General features: G+C 39.5%; 1 protein-coding gene across 1 annotated transcript in view; it reads right to left on the bottom strand.

The window, feature by feature from the left end:
* Positions 1-9,337: 9,337 nt before the first annotated feature.
* LOC127573747 (regulator of microtubule dynamics protein 3-like) overlaps positions 9,338-23,370 on the bottom strand; it is a 232,083-nt gene continuing 218,050 nt past the window's right edge. The window contains exons 9-12 of the mRNA XM_052026311.1: positions 22,111-22,209; positions 18,653-18,706; positions 14,710-14,790; positions 9,338-13,466 (exon numbers count right to left, since the gene is read on the bottom strand). Coding sequence (XP_051882271.1) covers positions 13,407-13,466; positions 14,710-14,790; positions 18,653-18,706; positions 22,111-22,209 — 294 coding nt within the window. The 3' untranslated portion in view covers positions 9,338-13,406. The remainder of the gene's footprint in view (positions 13,467-14,709; positions 14,791-18,652; positions 18,707-22,110; positions 22,210-23,370) is intronic.

Here is a 23,370-nt window from a genome sequence, read left to right as displayed (position 1 = left end):
GGTTCATGTGTGCCCTGTGGTCTATCAACTGGACATATACTCAACAAATGACAGTCAGAGGCCACATCTGTTGACTATTAACACAAATCTCAACTGAACACACCACTGGGTTTTAAGTCCATTATTAATATACTCTAAATAGCTGGGTAAAAGTTGAATGTTTCTTCAATGTCATTTGTAGCCCAAGGTTTCTCTACATACAGATTAATACAAACCTGTGTGCTTTAATTTCAACTACCCTCCAAGAAATTACAGACATATAGATTAGAGGGGTCTAAATCAGGTACTTGTTTCAAAACAGGCACGGGGGTAATCATGTGTGAGGAACCTGTACCCATTGCTTCTGATGCAGGCAATATGATAATTTAGTTTCTCCTGAGCACTTACAAGATTGTCTTGTGCAGCCGTAGTGTATTGTTAACTGGCCACACACCTCATCAGGAGCCTGGTTTTGTGGGTGGCTACTGCCACTTAAAGCCCCGCGTTCTGAAGGAGGTGGCTTTAGAGATAGCGGAGGCATTGGCGATTATTTTCCAGAAATCGATAGATTCAGGTGTGGTTCCGGAGGACTGGAGGGTCGCAAATGTAGTTCCGTTGTATAAGAAAGGAGGGAGGCAGCATAAAGGTAATTACAGACCTATTAGTCTGACGTCAGTCATGGGAAAGTTATTCGAATCTATCCTCAAAGACGGGGTTACGGAATACCTAGAGGCGCAGGGCAGGATAGGTCCTAGCCAGCATGGTTTTGTGAAGGGAAGATCCTGCCTGACCAACCTATTGGAGTTTTTTGAAGAAATCACAGGCAAGGTGGATAAGGGAGAGGTGGTAGATGTTGTGTATTTAGACTTTCAAAAGGCCTTTGATAAGGTGCCTCACAAGAGACTGATTAATAAGATGAGAGGTCATGGAATTACGGGTAGGATAACAGAATGGGTAGAGCATTGGCTGGTTGACAGGAAGCAAAGAGTGGAAATAAAAGGATCTCGTTCTGGCTGGTTACCGGTTACTAGTGGTGTGCCGCAGGGGTCGGTGTTGGGACCGCTTCTTTTTACCTTGTACATTAACAATTTGGATGATGGAATAAATGGTTTCGTGGCTAAGTTTGCGGATGACACCAAGATAGGGGGAGGAGTAGGGAGTATTGAAGAGATAGGAAGGTTGCAGAGGGACCTAGACAGTTTAGGAGAATGGGCAAGGAAATGGCAGATGAGATTCAATGTAGGGAAATGTGCAGTTGTACACTTTGGAAGCAGAAATAAGCGGGCAGATTATTATCTAGGAGGAGAGAAAATCCAAAGCACGGAAGTACAAAGGGACTTGGGGGTACTCATGCAGGATACCTTAAAGGTTAACCACCAGGTCGGATCGGTGGTAAAGAAAGCGAATGCTATGTTGGCATTCATTTCGAGAGGTATAGTGTATAAAAGTAAGGAAGTGTTAATGAGGCTCTACGGGGCACTAGTGAGGCCTCATTTGGAATATTGTGCGCCGTTTTGGGCCCCGCATCTTAGGAAGGATGTGTTGACGTTGGAGAGGGTTCAGAGGAGATTTACGAGGATGATTCCAGGAATGAAAGGGCTTAAGTATGAGGAGCATTTGTCGGCTCTTGGACTGTACTCGCTGGAGTACAGAAGAATGAGAGGGGACCTCATAGCAACATTTAAAATATTGATAGGAAAGGACAGAGTAAATGTGGCTAGGCTGTTTCCCTTGGTGGGTGAGTCCAGGACCAGAGGGCACAATCTTAAAATTAGAGGGTATAGTTTCAAAACAGAGATGAGGAAAAATTTCTTTAGCCAGAGGGTGGTGGATTTGTGGAACTCCTTGCCACGTACAGCAGTGGAAGCCAGATCAGTGGGGGCGTTCAAGGAGGAGATAGATAGATATCTAAATAGTCAGGGTATCAAGGGATATGGGGATAAGGCCGGAAATTGGGATTAGAATAGTTTATTTTTATTTTTATTCCATTCATTCACTCATTTATTTATTTATTTATTTATTTATTCATTTATTTATTCATGTATTTATTTATTTATTTATTTACTTACCTTCTTCTTCTTCTTCTTCTTCCCCCATTCCCCATTTCTCATTTCTATTTCCCTTTCCTTGGAGCAGACTCGATGGGCCGAATGGCCTGCTTCTGCTCCCTTGTCTTGTGATCTTGTGAAAGCTAGCCTGCACTAATTAAAAGCAACCTGTGTCTCTTAAAGGGGAAGTTCAACATGGCTGCTGCAAGCGTTTGACAGCAAAGACCAACTTGGGAAGCCGCTAAGAAGAGCATGTCTATGAGAAAGCTTCTGTTGTTTCAGATGCTGCGATGGAGTTCCTGTTGGAGCTGGTAAACAAAAAACTGGGGGAGTTGTCCTGCATTATATACAGGGGGCCATCCAGACCAATGGTGTCAGGATAGTGGGAGGAGATTGGTGCAGGGGTCAATGCAAGGTGTCAATCAAGGCTTGGATGCAGTGCCTACCTTGCATAAGTGGTCAAGTTGGCCAAGCTCACCTTCAAATTGCAGGATGGTCCATTACTAACATTGTTGCGCACATACAACACTTGTGTCTCAAAGTGAGCACACTCTGCCAGCTCTCCAACCTGACTGGCATGTCATCCCAACATTGTGTCACACCCTACAAGCATATCTCTCTCTCCCTTACATGAAGGAGATACAGAATCACTGGTCTTTGAGGAGAGTGGATACGCATTGCTGCATGGAAGACTCAGATCAAAATCTGAACAGCTATTACTGAGATTGAGGCCTGTTGTGGATGATGGCATCTTCACATTCCTTCTCACATCCTCTCTTCCCCCTCATCCCGTAATTTCTGGTTTACAATCTTTCAATAGTATATGTCAGCACCTCTTATTTTTCCTATCTCCAAACATTAGTTTTTTACCTCTGCATATTTCAAACCCGTCCAGGCTGTGGTTGATGAGGGAGACTGAAGACAAAGGCACGCTGACACTAACACCCTCAGCCACCGGTTGGCTTGGATGTGGGATCTGCACGCAATGAGAGAGCAGAAATAGATGGCTGTTCACCAGGGAAAAGGGGAAGGATGGCACAAGTGACAGCTTCCCACAGAGTGAAGTCACACACATCCTCCCACATTTATTTCCATCTTCCCTTGAACTCCTTGTTTCAGTCTCTTCAATAAGGTTTCTGCTCCTGTAAAAATACCAAAACAGTTTTAATAAAATTACTAACGGCGTTCTATGAAATTGTGCAAAGGTAGTATCTCTCTTTCCTTCTCCACCCATCTGCAACTTCTGACCATGTCCAATGTCTCTCCACTTTCCTCCATCTTGGCGAGATCACACAGGCTCCATCCTTATCTATCCAGTTGTAGCCAAAAAACAAGCAGTGACCTTCTGTTCATGTGCTTCCTCTGTTACCACTGGTGTCCTCCAGGGATCCATCCATCATTCTCCCTTATTTAGCAACATGCTATCCACTGACAACATCATCCAAAAGCATTTCCTAATTTCCTAGCCCACACTGATGACACTCAGATCTAACTCTTCATCCCTATTTTGTGACTCCTTTCATTATCTCTACATTGTTGGACTACTGGGTGAGCAGAAATTTTATCTGTCACAAACTCAATTTCCTAGCCGCCGACTCCAGCTCTCTATCTGAAACTGTCCCCAACTGATTCAGGCTGTTTTAATCTTTCATATTTGCAGCCTAAGACTGCCTCTAGTCAGGCAAGGAAAAAACACAGAGGTCTGGAGCATTGGTACAGAGAAAAGATGTGGTCTAGTTTGGTAACAGTCTCCACCTTGGAATCACTGAGGCTGTGATTTCAAGATCCACTCTGTACTTGAGCAAAATCTAGATTGACAATTCAGAGAGCAAGTGGCTGAGGTACTAAATGAGTACTTTGCGTCAGTATTTACTGAGGAGAAGGATTTGGAAGATAATGAAAACAGAGTGGGGCATGCTCATGTGCTGGGACATTTTGAGATTAAGCAGGACGTAGTGTTGGGTCTTCTGAAAAGCATTATGGTTAAGTCCCCAGGTTCTGATGGCAGAAAGAAGCAAATGAGGAGATTACCAGGGCTTTGACAAGGATCTTTGTGTCCTCACTAGCAACAGGTGAGGTCCCAGTGGACTGGAGAGTAGCAAATGTTGCGCCTTTGTTCTAGAAGGAAAATAGGGATAATCCAGGTAACTATTGGCCAGTGAGCCTCACGTCAGTGGTAGGGAAGCTGTTGGAGAGAATACTGAGGGATAGGATTTATGCACATTTGGGAAGGCATGGCCTGCTTAGAGACAGTCAACGTGGCTTTGTGCGGGGCAGGTCACGTCTTATAAATTTGATCAAATTTTTTGAGGAGGTGACAAAGGAGCTTGATGAGGGTAAGACAGTGGGCATTACCTACAAGGACTTTAGTCAGGCATTTGATAAGGTTCCTCATGGTAGGTCGATTCAGAAGATAAAGATGCATGGGATCCGGGGTAAATTGCAAGTTTGGATTCAGAACTGGCTTGTCCATAATAGAAGACAGAGAGTAGGGGTGGAAGGCTATTATTCTGGCTGGAGGTCCATGACCAGTAGTGTTCTGCAAGGATCGGTGCTGGGACCTCTGTTGTTTGTGATAGCAATGATTTGGATGAAATGGGTGGATTAGCAAGTTTGCGGATGACACCAAGACTGGTGGAGTTGTGACAGTGTAAAGGACTATCAAAGAATACAGCGGGATGTAGATCAGTTACAGATATGGGCAGATAAGTGGCAGGTGGAGTTTAATCTGGGCAAGTGTGAGGTGTTGCACTTTGGGAGGTCAAATGAAAGGAGAAAGTATACAATTAATGGTAGGCCCCTTAATAGCATTGAGGTACAGAGGGATCTTGGGGTCCAGGTTCATAATTCACTGAAAGTGGCTGTGCAAGTGGATAAGGTGGTAAAGAAGGTGTATGGCATGCTTGCCTTCATTGGTAGGAGTGTTGAGTATAAGATTAAGGAAATCATGCTGCAGCTATATAAAACTTTAGTCAGAACACGCTTGGAGTATCGTGTGCAATTCTGGTCACCCCATTATAGGAATGATGGGAGACTGTGGAGACGGTGCAGAAGAGGTTTACCAGGATACTGCCTGGATTAGAGGGTATGAGATACAAGGACAGATTGGACTAACTCAGGTTGTTCTCCTTAGAGCTGCTGCAGGGAGACCCGATAGAGGTTTTAAAATTAAGAGAGGCATATATAGGGTAGACAGTTAGAATCTATTCCCCAGGGTGTTAGATAAAGGTGCAACAACTTTCTTGCATTAAATCTGTGGAGCACCATTACAGATCTGAGCTAAGCAAACAGAGAAAGGAGACGCAAGAGACTGAAGATACTGGAATCTGGAGCAACAGACAAGATGCTGGAGGAATTCAGTGGGTCAGACAGCATCTGTGGGGGGAAAGGAACTGTCGACATTTCAGGTCAAAACCCTGAGTCAGCAGATAGAGGAATTCCTATTCTTTTCCAGGAACTGAACCAAGTACATATGACTCAGCTCCAGGGCTTCTTATCCATTTAATGAGACACTAAAGTTTACCCATGGAATCTGGAGTTACTGAGAACTGAAATGTTGTAAGTTGTGACCAACATTCCCATTCTTGAGAATAATTACCTCTGAATAGCTTGAGGTCTGCTTATAGTGCCTCAACTGCAGGTGACAGTCTTCTTAGTACTTCCACTTTGGTTCTTGGTTGTTTTGCACTACCAGTGGTGAGAAGAACTGTGGTATAATGTGATCCATTGTATCCACTTAAAGGATGTCAATCAAGCTCAATGTGACCAAATTCCAGGTACAATATCCTGCACAAGGATATCTGAAAAACATCCAATCTAAAATTGAGCTGGGCCATTTTTCAGGAGTACCTGGCAAGTACCTAAATGTAATGTCCCTTAAATATATAAATGGGGCAGGGGTGGGGGCTGACCTTTCTTTCATGGCACTTAAAGGAAATATTAAATGATAAGCAGGTGTGCTAACTGGCTTAGCAGACTCAGAATTCTTACACTTCCATTAATTATAGATAAAGTTTTGATCTGTACATCCCATGGACCCAGAAAAAAGTCTTCCAAATCCAGTTGTCACCATTATTGCCAACTGCATTGCCTCCTTTCCTTCCTGGCACTTACACTTGGGTTGCTGCAGTAAAGCAAACAGCACAACCTTTTTGCTCCTCCAATGCACGAGAGATGCCGTCACCCCACACATCAAATATTAATGAGATCCGTGGACCAATTTTGGGCTGGCCTCTTGATTGGGATGCCTTTAGGTCATGAAATCAGACTATCAAGTTGCATGTGATCACCAGGTTTATTGAATGATAACGCACAGTCTCCAGTTAAGAAATAACAAAGGTTCTATACAATTATGAAATGGGAAAACAAAGGCAAACTAAGTGTGCAGCAGCAAGTTGTATTCCTGTTCATAAAGTTACCACACCACAAAGCTACGTGGTATTTATTCAATACATTAGGGATGTTAATGGGAGTCTGTTTAAATATTTTCATTCCAATAGTCATAAATTTTTGTAGCACACCAGCATTGTAAAAATTATACACGGTTTAGTACATAAGATTGAATGTTTATTGAGTGCATCCCTTTTACTGTTGTTATTGTGGGAGTGTGTTAGAAGGAGCATATTCCATTTGGGAATTATGCTAGAGAAGGCTGTGGATATCCACTCACTTCACATTGTCTCAACCCCCCTCCCATAAATTTTGTGAAAACCTAAAAATGGAAGGATTGGATGCATCATTCGTGAAAGTCTGAGAGGGAAAATGAGGCATTAGGGATAGCAATATAACATTTCCTTTTGAGCATTAAATAAGAATGGGCAGCAGGCAACCAGATGTCCTGAAACTTCAGGAACAAATATTGGGTATTTGAGTGCCAACTGGTGAGGAAATTAACTCCATGTTCCCTTCACACTAATTATATTTTTAAAAGTCTCTGTCAGTTCAGTATTACTAGACAGTGAGGACATTATACAATAAACACATACAAAAAAGAACACGGCCGTTTCTTCTAAATACAATTTGAAAAATCCAAACAACTTGGATGAATATAAAACATTCATAAAAAAAATTCTTGCTAAAAGTGGAATGTAAGTTACTGTACAAAAAATCCAAAGCTTATTAAAAAGAAAAAAAATTAAGATTAGATTCTGTTAAGACAATTGTTCTGAATTCATCTGGAAATAAAAACATTGTGAAATCTAAATATCTGTTTGGATATAATCTGCTGATGTCAAGGACATTAATATGCAACTGAGTGATATTAAAAGACTAAGTTTGATTTCAAGGAACAGAAATGTTGAGATTTAATGCTTGCAAGAGAAGGAGCTGAGAAATTCAGAAGTGTTAAATGCAGTGTCTTTAGATTTACTTCATATGTCAACGCATATCAGAACCTCACAAGTAGATAAGTGTTTAGGGACAGGGTTTCCCAATCTGTTTCACTCGACACAGCATCATTCAGAGTACTCGATAAACAGAGTAATCAGTTATATAGCAGTGCTTTAAAAAAATGCATTACAGGATAGCAAAACTAACATTTTGCACTTCAGGCAATACCCACAATTACTTCAACCCAATGTTTATAAAGGATGATTGAGATTATTCTGGTGGGTGTATCACACTACAAGTGTAAAGAACATAGAAATTTTATTCCTTTACTGAAATACCAATGACAGCACCTTCTGCATTACAAATGTCTATAGCTTCAATTAGTAATGCAGGCTCTCTTCCTTTAATAAATAAACTGAACATTCAAATACTGATTGTTAATTCTAAGTCTTATAAAATAGTAAGAGATCACTGAGGACATTTTTGCAGAAGTACTTTTCATAACAACTGTGATGCTACTGTACAAGCAAAGTATATTTCCAGTCTCTAGCATGTATGATTAGTTCTGCTCTTTATCAGTTAATTCAAGTTTCAGAGTCCCTATGGATGTGAATACAGGAGTATTACAACAGCAGTAGATAATGATTATGACTTGTGCCCTTCTTAACCAGAGTTACAATCAACCCTAGAATCCTGACTGTGGCATTGAATTACTTCCTCCCTTATTAGGGCTAATAGCACAGCAATTTATGCCTGGCACCAAGTTACTTATAAGAGGCTAGATAAAAATTACCAACAATTCATTAAGATATCCTTTCAATAATTTAACCAATAGTCACAAGTCTTCACTCAAAATGTTATCAATTGGAACTTTCACTTTAATTTATTTCTTCCATTTAAAAAAATTAGTTTCATTTAGACTTTCTCCTCCATTCCTCCCCCATCACTCAACACTTTATAGCCTTACATTGGGTAGTAAAATGGAATCTTGGCTTAAATTTCCCTAGCCCGTGCTACAGTTAGGACTTTGTCTCCATTAACTCAGCAGAGAACATAAACTCACCTCATTGGGGACCACTAGAAAAGAAACCTTGTTGTATTGTTCCATTTTAAGGATGTAATGTCTTACTCTCCTGTTGAATTCCTAAAGGCCCTAAGCCCTTTGCAGACTTGAGACACTATTGGCTGTTGTCAGAGATACTACCCACTACAAAATGAAATCCAGTGCCATGTGTTCTTATGCAGTTGAAGCATTCTCTGGACAATTCATGACAGTTAGGCTAAGAACTGTTGGGTTGAAACATACTGGATCAACTGTCCCTTTGCATGTGTTATCAATCTACACCCTATGTACAAAGGCATGTTTCTCTTACACTGAACATCAAAGATAAGTGCATCTATCATATAGAATACAGAGTGATCTGCTGCATGGCCAGATATTAACCCCTATGGTATGTTGGAAAATGAGAGGAGACTTAGTCATGGAGTAATACAGCACGGACACAAGCCCTTCAGCTCAACTCCTTCATGCTGATCAAGATGCCCACCTAAGCTAGTCCCATTTGCCTGTGTTTGGCCCATATCCCTCCAAACCTTTCCTATTCATGTGCTTATCCAAATGTGCTTTAAATGCCTTGCTTTAAGAATAAAGTCTACAAATCTTAACCTGGACCAGTCATCTGCAACACAATATACTGCAGTCAGTTCTCCTTACAGAATCATTTTTTCTTCTTTCCCGTTTATGTGATATTACTAATGTATCAGCTGCTTTGCAGAGAGTGATATCCCATCAGTTACTGACTAGGTCTACTCTAGATCAACAATATTGTGACGCGGATTACATTCAGTTTCTGCATACAATTTAGAGTCCATGTGTTTTGCATCCACTTGTTCCAATAGAAAAAAATCTGTGAGAAATGTTATACTCAAGCTCTAGAGAGGAAAAGTTGATGGGTTGTGGTTTTTTTTGTGACTGTTGAGTTAAAAAAAAACAATAAAAATTAAGGCCAGCATTCTGTTCATTAAGACAGAGGCACTAAGGAGTATCATTTTTCTATAAGTACTTTCATATCAGACTCAAACCTTACATAACAAGCTTTGCATTCTCCCCCACTATCTTTGCACCCATATTTTACCAATTAATCCCAATATTGATTGACTGAACTATTGTGCTGGTATAGTAATGTTTTATGAAGATATAATACTAACCATTATGAATTTTAGAAGATGACATCAAGATGTTTACTCAGTAGGTTCTTGTCCTTCAACATAACAGGAGACATAATGACATATTTTCTTGCTTTTAAATTTAACAGAACTATTTGATGCTTTGAATGTGCACAGGGAAATATTCTGAATTTGTAATGCTTATGGCTGATGCATTAGCAGGTAATCATGAGCATACTACCATCCTCCACCACCACCATTTGCACAGACTTTAAAACTAATGATTTTTGATATCTAATGATAATAACTGACTGTGCAGTATTCCCAAGGATTCCCAACACATGGCAATACAAAGTTGCGAAAAACTAATTACCATGCCACAGAGTAGCAAGACACAATTACACATGAGCTCATGTGTTGAGACCATGGTAAAGGAGTTAAAATGGAGGGTCAATGCTTGACACAACATGTTTTTTCTGTTGCTCAACACATTGTTTCTCCCACAGCAGTTAGTAACTGGCTCTTTCCTTAGAGGCATCAACTGTGGCCTAATTACAGTTACCTTGTTATTCCATTGAGTAAAAAACATAAAAGGAGAAGGTGTCTGTGCAAATTCACCATAAACCACATATAAAATGTGCAAAATGCTTCTCAATGAGCTGCCCTGTTAGTTCACATTTTCAGTGGCGAAAATTGAAGGCTTATGCTGTATGTGGGCCATTGTTACAGCTGTATTTTTCCACAGATGATATACCCTTTAATCTCTTGCTCACAGTATTAGCATAAGTCTAGCAGTAAACAAGAGTATGGAGCTAATGTGGGTAGCTGGTCAGACTTGAGAGAGTGAACTGTTAAAAGCCAAAGTTCTTGTGAGCAAAGGTCCGATAATTGAGCAGTAGGTGAATTTGGGGTACCCAGGAGAAAGACGAATGATGCTGGTTGTTATAAAGCCAAACATTCAACCTGAAACATTAAACATTAACCCTGTTCCTCCTTCCACAGATGTTGTCAGACTTGCTGGGTTTTCCCAGTACTTACTGTGTTTACTTCAAATTTCTAGCATCAACAGTTTTTTGATTTTACGTCACATATATTTTGTTGAGCCTTGGAGAGAGGAAAAAAAGTAACTTGTACTTAGATCTTTTCTTCGGATAGCTACCTGTTTATCAGAATGGCGAGTCTCCATAGAGAGCTGGGCAGTAATATGGGTTCAAAGAGAATTCAATGTTCTTTCCCCTAGATTCTGGTAGGCATATTATGTTCTGCAGATTTTTTAATCATTCTTTGGTGATATCTGAAGTGTCAATCAAGCAATGATATCAAGCTTCTTGTGTGCTGCTGAAGCTCCATTCATCCAGACAGGCAAAGAGTACTCTATCACATTCTTAATCTAGGATTTGCTGGTGATAGGTTTTTGAAAGTTGGGAGCTGAGTTAATCATTGTTTCTGAGTTGCTCTTCTGGGCACAATATTTATGTGCCTAGTTCAGATAAGCTTTAGGTTAGTGCTGATTTGTGGGGAAAAAAAATCAAATAATCAACCACAAATAGGAATATCAAAATATTTACTCTTTTTTGGTTGTTCTTTGCAGTAGAACAATTTGAACCATTTATAAGTGGGTGTATAAAGAGGATCACTAATTAATTGGAAAGTAAAAATATTTAAGAGCTGCAATCCAAAAGGGAATTTTAGTTTAAAAGGTGTCAGAGAGTGGAAGCCAAATTCCAGCTTTCCAGTTTCTCTTGAGCACAATTTCTTTTCTGGTAATAATTTCTGGTTTTAGAATGGGTGGGTTAATAGTGGTGCCATATGTGGGTTAGGAAGGACGCGAGATGATTATCATCATATAAACAGCAGGAGCTACAAGTTGATGCTACTGTACTGCAGGGAGAAAAGGTACTGTAAGTACTCTTTTTTGAAGGAATTCTAAATAAAGGTATATAGGTGTTTTGGGACCATATGTGTGAGATGAATTGAACAGAGCTGAAATCCAATAAACTCAACTTTTTCTGATGATGTACTTTTTCAGACTCTATGAACATCTAGATGGTGAATATTTACATCTTTAATTAATTTGTTTGACAAATTAGCACGTTTTTGTGAGATTCCGAAATGCCCATATCCAAAATGATACCAGAGCCAGATTCCGCTCCTCCTATTCTTAATTGTTCCCTCGGGGTCAGGCTTGACTTGCTTCTACTCCATTTCCATGGGTTCTGAATAACTGACAAGGCCAACATGGACCTGCAGTCTCTGCCACAGGTGACAGGTGGTGCTCAATATGGTGGGTGGGTAATTTGGGAGGTGGTGCACTCCTTCCATAGTTTATTCTGAGCTTCTATGACCTCCTGATGCTTGACTCAAGGTTTTCAGTGCCACCCTGAATGGTCTATCTCCACCTTGAGTGGTTGTGGGACAGGAAGTCCAAGGAGTTAGCGAGGATATTGTTCTCAAGGAGGCAATGTGAGTATGCACTTTTTCTCTGTTCAGCTGGTAATCCCTTACCGCAACAGAGCTAAGAATTTAATATTTGTTTCAGGAGTCTAGTGTCAGGCCTGTGAATGATGTGGCCTACTCAACAGGGTGTGATTAGGGCCTCAATGGTGAGTATATTGGCCTGGGAGAGGATGCTGAAATTCATTCACTTATACAATTAGCTGATTTGGAGGATTTTATAGAGACACTATTAGTGGCACCTCTCTAATGCTTTAAGGTGCATGTTATCCAAATGTCAGAAAAACATAAGACGCTGGCATCTTTATGCCCAGTGCATCTCAAAGTTTGTGTCAGGTTTGAGGACTTGAACTCCAGTTTTTTTCCTCAGACAGTCAAAGGCTGTGCTGGAGTTGGTAGCTCCTGAGATATGGGAAGTGGCCCATGCTTTCCAGAGTCTTGCGGACCTTCATTGTCAGAGAATGGTGCTGTACTGCGGGGTCAGGTTGTTGAAGGACCTTTGTTTTGCTGCTGTTGAGTGTAAGGTCCATCCTCTTGTGTGCTTCAGTGAACAAGCCATGGCCTATGGCAGTGACGTTCCAATTATAATCTTGTCCACATGGTCATATGCAAGAACAGTTTCTGTGATCAGGAATGTGGATTTCTCTCTTTGCCTCATTAGAGATCAAGTGTTACTGCTTCTGATCTGAGAGTTGATGAGATAGAGAGCGAGAAACTAACCTGTCATCTTGCTCTAATGATTGCTACACTTTCATTTCACCAAATGACCACTAGGCAGGTTTCATCACAGCCATCAATTATGTCTATTCACTGCTAAGCCAAAGGAAGCACATGAATAATTATCACACTGCTTAATAGTCAGTTTGTTAACTATAAGGTGCATGGGGACTTCAAGTGTAGTATTACAAACTCTCTAAGACAGATTTCTGACACAGTAATTCTATGAATTTGAAACGTATGCAATTAACCCTGAAAGTTCAAAAAAGGAATTAATTACATCTATAGACAATACACACTTGTTCAAATAAATAGCAAGGAACACCTATCAGCACACTTAAAGCTATTGTTAAAAGAATGTTAATTGGAGCCATGAAAATATTACACTGTTTCATTAGGGATATCAGTTTCTTCACATGGAATAGGAAAGCTTGCTGCCCAAGGGAATAAAACTGCCAGCTCATTAGTATCTAAAGTCTATCTCTTTAAATGTATTTGAGTAAGGAGTGGTCTCTTTGTGACTTGGTGAAATTTTTCAACCTCTGTCCACCAGGCTGACATAATTTATGATATTTTGTGGTTATTAAGCAACAGAATAAAATACCACAATAATGAGAGAGGTTGTATTCAAAGTTACATTCGATAACACAACACAAGGACATTCTGTAGCGAGATAAAAACCCTCTAAGCTTCTTCTGGTTAACAGGACTGTGCTTAGCTGTTTTTGGTGAGGGTATTTCGCATTTCTTCCAAATTGTTCTGGGCTTCTGTGTCCTAGATTAAGAGAAAGGATTGGACTGTGATTAATGAAAATTTGCTAAGATATGCATTAAAGTATCACAGTGATACTGTGAAAGAAATTTGCACAAAGCAATGCAGCAAGCAGAAGGGAGGCCTTCGTGGAGACTGGGTAGTACTTGGGGGACTAGATATCATAGGCAACCTCTATTACCAGATTCAACTGTCTATTATAGGGTAATAGAGAGGATACCAGCAATCCTTTGGGATTAGGATGCTCTTTCAATGCAACCCTAGATCTTGCAATTTAGCCAGTAATTTGACTAATGGGTAGGAGTGGGCAGAAAATCACAAACATGTTCTTATTTATTCACCCACTTAGATGCAATCTACTATAAGCCACCAGCAAGTGACAAGGAAGGGCTACCCTGGCTGAATATTGTTAAAGGGTAAGTTTTCTAGATTTTTAAATGAATTGATAGGGTATCTGTTGATCTCTTTTCGGTGGTTGGGGAGCTTAGGACAAAAAGACATAGTAAATTAGAGGTAGGCTAGTCATGGGGGAAGTTAGGAAACACTTCTGCAAACAAAGGCTGGTAGAAATGTGGAACTCTCTGCCACAAACACAACAGATGCTGAACTCAGTTAATCATTTTAAATCAGACTGCTAGGTGTTTCGATAGCCAATGATATTAAAGGATAAGGTGTTAAGTTGGGTGGATGTTAAGAAGCAGATCAGACATAATCACACAGGCTTAAAAGGATGGATGATCCACACCTGTTCCTATGATAGTTATAACATCTTTAGATATATTTAGTGGCTAGGCACAGAGTTTCTGGTTTATAGGGCCAAGAACCACATTTTATTAACGTGTCATTTAAAATGCAAAATTCTTTAGCTTCAGGCAATGCTAAGTACCATTCCTTGAATGTGGGACCTCTACCCGGGCCTTTGTCAGTTGCCCTCCAGAAGAGAAATTAATGTAAATCATTATCTTTGAGTGAAGGTGGGAGGTATGCTCAATATCTAATCACAGTATCAATACTGATAAGCCACAATACAAAATTATAGTGGAGTGCTCAGGGAAGGATATGTTAGTGTTTCAGCGTAGTTTCTACAGATAATTTTAAAATGTCTAACATTACTAAGGTCCAAAAAAAGCTTTATAATGATGTAATTAGTTTAATCTATTGATAAACAGGAACTCAACAACATGGAAGAGTTTTTAAAATAGTCTCATGCAGACATGATACTAATTCTTTGTTGAATTGCACTTACGTTTTTTGATTTGATAGGCAATTCAGATGCTAAGTCCAGCCAGTGTAGAGCAGTTGCATAGTTGCCAAGGTCCCTGTAGCACTGTGAATACCAAAACAGTTCCAGATTACATCCAACACTTCAAATCAAGTGGACTTCTTCATGAATATTAAGGTTTCAAGATTCAGCCAGCATTTATTTGGACAACCACACATGTTTAATTAAGTTGAGAAATAAAGCAGAATCACTGAATGAAAAAAAGATAAGGAACACAGGCAATAGGAACAGAACTTATGTTCAAAAGGTTAAACCAAAATTCCTGCAGAGTACAAACAAGTTTGGGTATGCAATCATCAGGAGTTGAAGATGCACACCTAAATCCCCTACTTCACCACTTTACAGATACTACCTAACCTGCCATCTGTTTCCAGCATTTTCTATTCTTATTTTTGACAAACACAAATGCTATTTCCTCAGTGAAAACATTTAATAGCATCATGCAAAGTTACATCAACTGCTTGGTATGCAGTGTACAAGGAATTATAGTGCTGTTAACCAAAGCGGACAATATGTTATTTTTGGTCTTGTAGGATTCTCCAAGAGGAATTCATTGGCATCACCAATATATAACGGAATGTTCTAGGATTTCCAGGGAATTGAGAAACTAGAGAGTCAAGAGTGCCATTGGGTACAATTCCTGTTTTCTTTTGCTCACTCTCTAGGCTTCTTATCATCCCCACTGGACTCAATCACATAATCCTTGTTTAATAAAGCAGTTCCCATTTTTGATGCCTTTTAGACTACCTTACTGTTTATATACACTGGAAACAATCTAGACTGGTGTCTGGTAGTAGCTCTGTTTGGCTACCTGTCTGGTAGCAGTTCATGGGAAACCACTGCACTGGTTCACTGCATTGTTTTGTGCCCCAGGCGTATGTCTAACTGAATTCATTTTAGGAAACATGTAAAATGAGTTGTTATGTGCTCGTACATGTAATAATACCGTATTAAAATATTTGATAAAATATTTTGACAATTCAGAACAATATAATCATTTATCCAGCTTGTTGGCCATGAAGGAATTAAAATATGAAAAAATATCTAACTGGAATGAGTCAAGGACAGTGGAAGTAGATGAACCAAATGTCTTTGTCCTTGCCATGTGGTAGAAGGAATGGAGACCGACATTTTATGAGACTGTTCTGCAACCTCCATTTCGTGAACTGTTTTGTGAACTGGTTCTCGTTCAGGGACGGCTTGATCAAAGCAATTAAAGGGGGACACAATGAGGCCCCTGCTGATAATCTGTTAAACTAGAGATCATTTCCAAATAAGAAGTTCTTTGGTTAGATAGAAGGTGCAGGCTTATGAAAAGGGCAGTCTGTGTCTGTGACCTGAAGTAACTGAGCCCAGCACTGGCTGACCTGGCTAAACTGGTTTGAACTGGCCTGACTCAGGAAGAAGAAAGAAAGTGACATGAGGCACAAGTCTGGTAGAAGAGCAATAAAGTAATACTGCCTACGACACACAAAATGCTGGGCGAGCTCAGTGGGTCAAGCAGCATCTATGGAGGGAAATGGACAGTTGATGTTTGGGCCGAGACCCTTCCTTGAGACTGGAAAGAAAGTGGGGAGATAGCCAGTGTAATAGGGTGGTGGGAGAGGGTGGATCAGGAGCTGATGGGTGATAGGTGAATCCAGGTGTGAGTCGGAAGATAGGTGGGGAGGGGGGAAGTGGGAACGATGTAAGAAGCTGGGAGGTGATAGGTAGAAGTGACAAAGGGCTGATAGGAGAGGACAGTAGACCATGGAATAAAGGGAAGGAGGTGAGAAGGGGAACTGGAGGGAGAAATGTGTGGGTGACGGGCAGATTGAGAGGGCTGGGGAGGTAAAGAGAAGGGGTATAGGGGTCAGTGGGCTAAGGGAAAACAAAGGGGGGGACAGAAGGGAGTGGTTACCAGAAGTTGGAGAAATCAATGTTTAAAATGTAATACTGCTTGTAGCCTTAGGCCAGATCCAATCAGAAGCTGACACAGGCTAGCCAGGTAAGCCTGCATCAATGAAATTGAAACACAACGGTCTGATCTGATGAGGATATGAATGGAGGATTTCGGATGTAAAGCAGCGAGAACTATTATTATTATTATTATTATTATTTTTATTATAGACTAACTGTTGCAAGGAAGACCCCCATGCCAGGGGCAGGGAGAGGAAGGATCAATCGGTGGGCCAGGAGGAGGTCCCCTATTTCAGTGTTATAAGTTGGAGTGGTGGTCTGAGTGAGTACTGGTATGAAAGGAACAATAGCTTTTGGAACTTAAGTTGTTAGCCCGGGGTCAACGTAACTTACATGGATATTTGCGTAGATACAATACAATGTGAGTTTTGAATTAATTGTATGGTAATTTTGACCACGGTAAGCGTCAATAAGCTCAACTCAATTATTTATGCTGCATGGCACCCTTTAGCCATGAATACTGACAGCCCAGTTTGATCTTGTACCTGCCCAATATCCTTGAAAATAAACTTTCTAAAATAAGTCACTGAATTAAAAGCCAGCATTTCAGGACATCACGAAGTGCTTCACAGCCATTCACAACTGTAATGGGAGAAAACAGTGCAATGAGTTTATGCATAGCAAGTACCACAGACAATAACTGGAGAAATAACAGAACAATTTGTTTTGATGATGGTGGTTGAGGAATAAATAGGATGCTAGATTAACTCCTTTGCCTTCCTCAAAAAATATCATGGGATTTTTTTTCACTGCATCTTAGGCAGAGGGATCTTGGTTGATCACCTCATTCAAGATACAGTATTTTTGAAAGTGTCACACTCCTGCAGCAATCTTCTGAAATGAATCAACAATATAATGACTGAAATAAGAATGCTGCCATTGAACCACTGGAACATAGCAGAACCAGGAGCTGCCCACTCTCCAGGAGAATGGGAACAAATGTTTTGGCTTAGTTTGATTGACTGCCCTTCTCTGAATTTTACAATGAATTGTAATTAGAATGGTGCTTTCATGTCTTTTCCTGTTAAGTTAACAGCAACCTCAGTGTAGCACTTCTCCCTTGAATGCCAACCTAGATTAAATTATCATATTTCTTATGATGTAGAAGAAGGCCATTCAGCACACTGAGTCTGTGCCGCTCTATTTCCCTGTAACTTATTCTTTCTCCCACCAATCAACTACACTAGGGGTGATTTACAGCAGCCAATTAATCTAGCAGTATACATTTTGGATTAGGAAGTGAACTGGAGCACCTAGGGAAAACCCATGCTGTTATAGGGAGAACATGCAAACTCCACAAAGACAGCATCGGATGTCAGGATCAAACTAGGATAGCTGGAGCTGTGAGGCTTTGCTGAACCACAATGCTGCCCCAAAATATTCTGAAGCAGGACTTAAACTTGTGACCTTTTGACTGAGATGTGACTGCTGCTGCCAAATTAGGTTGGCTCTTAGTGATCAGGATTGTAAAGTATGGATGATCTTTTTACCTCCATGGCGAGAGCTGATAAGACCATCCGTTTACCATTATTCTACAGTTAAGCCCACGGAATAAGATGGTTTTATTTCATTATTCCACCACCATTTCTCTACTAATGACTGTTGCAAACCTATTTATAATTGTTAGAAGAAAGGCAAATAGGATACTAATGACTGTTGCAAACCTATTTATAATTGTTAGAAGAAAGGCAAATAGGATAGGGCACATGCAGTCAAAGAATGCATTTTGTTACATTTTTCTCTTAAACTTTATTCACAATGATAAGGTGCTTACAGATCACAGTAACCTGCCCAGCCTAAAAAAAAGACCGCGTACAGGGAGAGTTCTGTGGAAGTTTGTGATATAATTCAGCAATGGATCTGAGACCTTCCTTGGTACTGAGGTATTGTCGGACAATAACCTAAAACAAACAGATAAAACTACACAAGGCAATGGCAGCAAAAATACCTTTGCAATGTACACCGAGTTGGATTTGGAGTACCCCGGACTCAACTCTTCAGCCTGTAAAACAGATGGTTAAAAGTAACAACATTTGTTTACTGATAGTGCCTGGTTTTACATGGATTGCAACTACTACTTTTTCTTTTCCATTGAAAAGAAAAGCGTCATGACAGATATTTTCACTTTTGCACTCATCCCAGTTCAAAAATCACATGAGGGAAATGTAGATGATGTTCAAACAATATATTTTAACCCCATTTACAGAATGGCACTAATGGACTTTTGTAATTACATCTTTGGCCTTGAATTAAAGTCAGTTTTGTGCTACTGGCCCATCAGACTTCGCATATTCATTTCATTTTGGACACTTGCAGTTTAATGGGGAATCAAAGTCCTACCTGATTACTTTATGTGAATTTAAATCATCCTCACTGGTAGAAAATAACTTGTCTTAATATGGATGGGACAGCTGCTAAACCAACAAAGGTGCACTCAAAAAGAAGGAGAACAAACAAGGAACAGCTTTACTAAGGGACAACTTTTCTGGTTCATACCAGTGTTGGGTTATTATCAGCATATCATCTAGCTGCTGAGCAATAGTGAAAAATGCGAAGTCCTCCTTGATATTCAGGTACAAATAATTCTCCAAAAGTCTCAGTAAATGATTCACATTTTGTAAATGCATTATGTGTACCTCACTGGTACATAGCCAGCTGCTTTTCATTTTGAAGAGAGGTCAAGACTTTGCTCACAGATTTGAGTGCCTGGCATTCAGTCTAGTTCAAAGTGCAACTTGGCATCAAGCAACATACATACACTGATGATCCAGAGACTGAATGAGTTATAGGACAATCTGCTGCTACAGTATGACTGTGAAGTTACATAGTATATTTGTCGGTCTTGAGAGTTTAACTGGTTCCAGGCCTAGGACACAGAATCTTGTAATTTGAAGAATATAAAAAGATATGGAGAAAAAGCAGGGAATTCAGCTTTGTCTAGACAGCAACAGTTAAAGAACTGGCATTCAGTTCTGCTTTTTGGATTCTGTGCTGAAATAAGAATGATTCATGGTCTGGCAAAAAAAAATCAGACCATAAAGCAAATTAGGAATGCTAAACACTCAACAAGGTGGGCCAAACAGAACCATACTGTGAACCTGGGCGATATGTTGTATTACCAGCACATTTTTAATGGTCTCTCATTTCCTTTCATCAATATCTAATTTTAAACATCACATGCTTCTCACTAAAATTCCTATAGATAAAATCAATAGCTGTTAATTATTTTGCTCATTATGTACACAACATTCAATAACAAGAACAACACATCAAATATTTGGTTTACTAAGCCCATTCCAGCACCGAGGAGCAATCCTATCAATCTATTCCCTACTTTTCCCATAGCCCTGTAAACTGTTCACTCTATCCAATTCCCTTTTGAAAGCCCTGCCTGACAGATTCCGTTCCTGCCAACCCACAAAGGCAGTGAGCTCCAGATCATAATTTCTCAATGCATAAAAATATTTTTCATCACTTCCGCCTTGTATGTTTAAATCTGTGCTCTTTTGTCCCTGAACTTATGGGAAGAATTCCTCTCTAATTACCCTGTCTAATCCAGTTATGATTTTATACTCCTCTGTCAAAACTCCTCCCAATCCTCTTTGTTCCAAGGAGACCAACCCCAGTTTCTCTATCCTGATTTTACAACTAAAATACCTCATCCATATAATATTTATATTAAGGCAGTGACATTAGGCTTACTGAACCTGCTTGTTATTTTTGAATTTATTTTCCACTTCCTGTCCAGCAGTAAGCCAAATTGAACAGTGGTGATATATCAACTGGGCCTAGTTTTATCCTTTGCTTTCTCTCGTTGATCTCATATTCTCCCACCTAACTTCTTCATATCTGAAGGTAATTAACAGTTTACAGTGAAAGGCTCTTTAGCCAATTATATTGACAAAATTGGATATAAAAATATACACAACTATTCAACATTGTCAGCAGTCAGTTTTTTCAGGGTCAATGGAAGTGAGATTATTGTTCACTTAAATACATACATAGAAACATGGAATAAGAAAACATAATTCATCCATTCCACCTACATACTTTGAAAACATCATTTTGCAGAAACAGGGAGTGGATACAGAGCAGAGGGGACAATCAGAAGAGATGACTAAAGATGATAAAATAAGGATATGAACTGAGGAAATGTTTGAAGACAGGAAATGTGTGAATCTGCAAGGCCAGGAAGGTTGGGAGGAAGGATTTAGTATGGGGTTAAAAGCTCAGATATTCATGGGGATGGGAAGAGCAGCACTGCATATAAAGTCAGAAGTGTACATCTACTATGTTTATCAGTTGAGGCTGGAGGAGTTTGCAGAGGTAGGGAGTTGGGAGCCCATTGAATGCATCATCATATGGATTTTGAATACCATTTGTAGGTGGATACAGAATAAGTTGGGGAGCGCAGCAGCTAACAGGCAGGTGGGATGTTGGTGAGCTGTGTTGTGAAAGATGGAAGAAAGCAGTGTTGCAAAGGTATCAAAGATATAAGTGAAGCGCAGTTCAAAATCAAATAGGGCATCAAAGCTGTGCCTTGTTTGCTTATGGCCTGAATCTAACACTGAATATTTTTCTAATTTTCTATTGAACCCCTCTCTAAGGCAGTCTTGTAAATTTCCAAAAACTTGTTACCTCATGGGTTTATGGCAGAAATGGAAACCTGGGTCAAAGAAGGTGAAACAAAACTTGCCACTGCTGGTTACAATCTATTCAGGAGAAATAGTATAGAAATATCCTGCTATGGTACTTGAAGATTCAAACATAGAATCTGTGATTAACAGTCGAGAAACAGGACTGCGTTTTTTGACTGCTGGCTATATCCTATAGAACTACTAAATTGTGGGAAAGTTATTGTGGAGCTAATCTGCAAACAAATTCAGAAAGAGATGAAAGCAATTAATAGTGATAATGTGTGAGGCTTCAATTATTCCCATACAGATTGGTTAAAGACAGCATAAAATGCAAGGAATTCCTTAATTATATGTTGGACTTCCTTGCCCAAGGAAGAAATAAAACAAAACTAATAAAAACCTGTAAAAGTTAGCTTTGAAATTAACAAAAAAGACTCCAATGTTTTCAAACATATTAAACACTTACAAAAATCTAAATTAACAATGCATTAGAACTTTAAAAATGTAGGAAGATTAAGATTATTTTTTAAATATGAACCTGTAATTCTTTTCATGTTAAGAAACATTCATTCAAAGCTCTTGCAGCTATTCCCTTCCATTCCAACCAATAAAAGACCAGTTGTGCATCTTTGCACCTGACAGTCTTTTGTGGCAAACTCAAGGTGTAAGTGCAAGCAAAGTACTCGTTGTCTTTCCAAGAGAAGACTCCATAAGGAGTCAGACTTGGAGTAGAGTCAGCTGTCCACAGCAACTTCAAATCAGATCTCACCTTTAAAAAGTTTTTAAGAGCTTCATCAATGGTGGAACTTGGGGGTGTTCCGTAGAAAGTGGCTGCTGCCTTCCTTTCCATCCATCCTAATTGTGCTGCCTACAAAAAAAATTAAAGGATACAACAAACAATTTTGCTATAAATTAAACATAATATTTCTCATGTGTATGGGTCCTCTAAACTCCAGCGCATGACACCATCATGTCTATTTTCAGATTCTACAGTCAATACAGTGCTAAATGCCAGCTCACTAAATTGGATCAATTTAAAAGCACTTTAAAAAGACATTTCAGTGCAACACATTTGTAATTTGTCCTGTGCTCCTTTTATTGCATACTTCTTAAACTCCTGTATATAGGTTAACGTGCAAATCAGTACATTAATATTGTGTGATTAACATTATTGTTGCATCAAGCCACGTTTTGATTTTTAAAATTTTCATTCTTGTTTCAATATTCTTCCATGGCATCCAAAACAAAGTATATATCATCTGCTTTCTCTAACATTCCCCCCTTACACCTCTATGAGATCTTTGCAGATAGTTCATATGTGTGATTCATCGGTGTTCAATGACAGGGTGGGTTCAAGAATGCTGTAAATAACATTTTGATATTGCCCCTCTCTGTAGCCTCTTTCAGTCCCATATAGTTCTGGGATATTGACACTCCTTCAGTACTGGCTTCTCACTGATCTTCACTGTTCTATACGAGTGGCCTTGGTTTTAGCCACGCAAGCTTAAACTTTGGAATTCCTTCAGTCTTCTCTAAATCTCTCTCCTCTTTTAGGATGCTCCTAAATTGACATCAACTTGACCATTTTTGTTCAACTGTAACATTTTGCTTCTAGCTGTTCTATCTTTGGATGTTTCCCTACTTTAGAAATCTGACAAGTTGGTATAAAGGTTACATACAGCAACAAAAAATTACTTCACATGTATTTAAGTCCAATGTTAAAATATCAATTTCTTATTATTGACACATGAAATAACTGTAATCCTAGACTTGTATTTCCTAATGTATATCATTTTTTTCAGTAGCTCTTTAACTGGCTTAAGACTACCTGAATCTATTCAACCAGGGTTGAGGTTAAACTACACCCAACCCTCTGAAAAGGCTGCTCTACAAACCACTAGGAAACAAAACAACAGAGCTCAGATTACATTGTGAAAAAATTAAAGTCAAATTATATTTTCATAATATCATGCAGAAATTACATTAAGGGGCTGAGAGAAACATTGAAAATAAGCACAAGAGCAGGCCA

Source organism: Pristis pectinata, chromosome 1 (assembly GCF_009764475.1).
Source record: "Pristis pectinata isolate sPriPec2 chromosome 1, sPriPec2.1.pri, whole genome shotgun sequence".
Taxonomy (NCBI): Eukaryota; Metazoa; Chordata; class Chondrichthyes; order Rhinopristiformes; family Pristidae; genus Pristis; species Pristis pectinata.
Note: the sequence above shows the minus strand (reverse complement) of the source record. Positions and strands in the feature narration are given on the sequence as shown.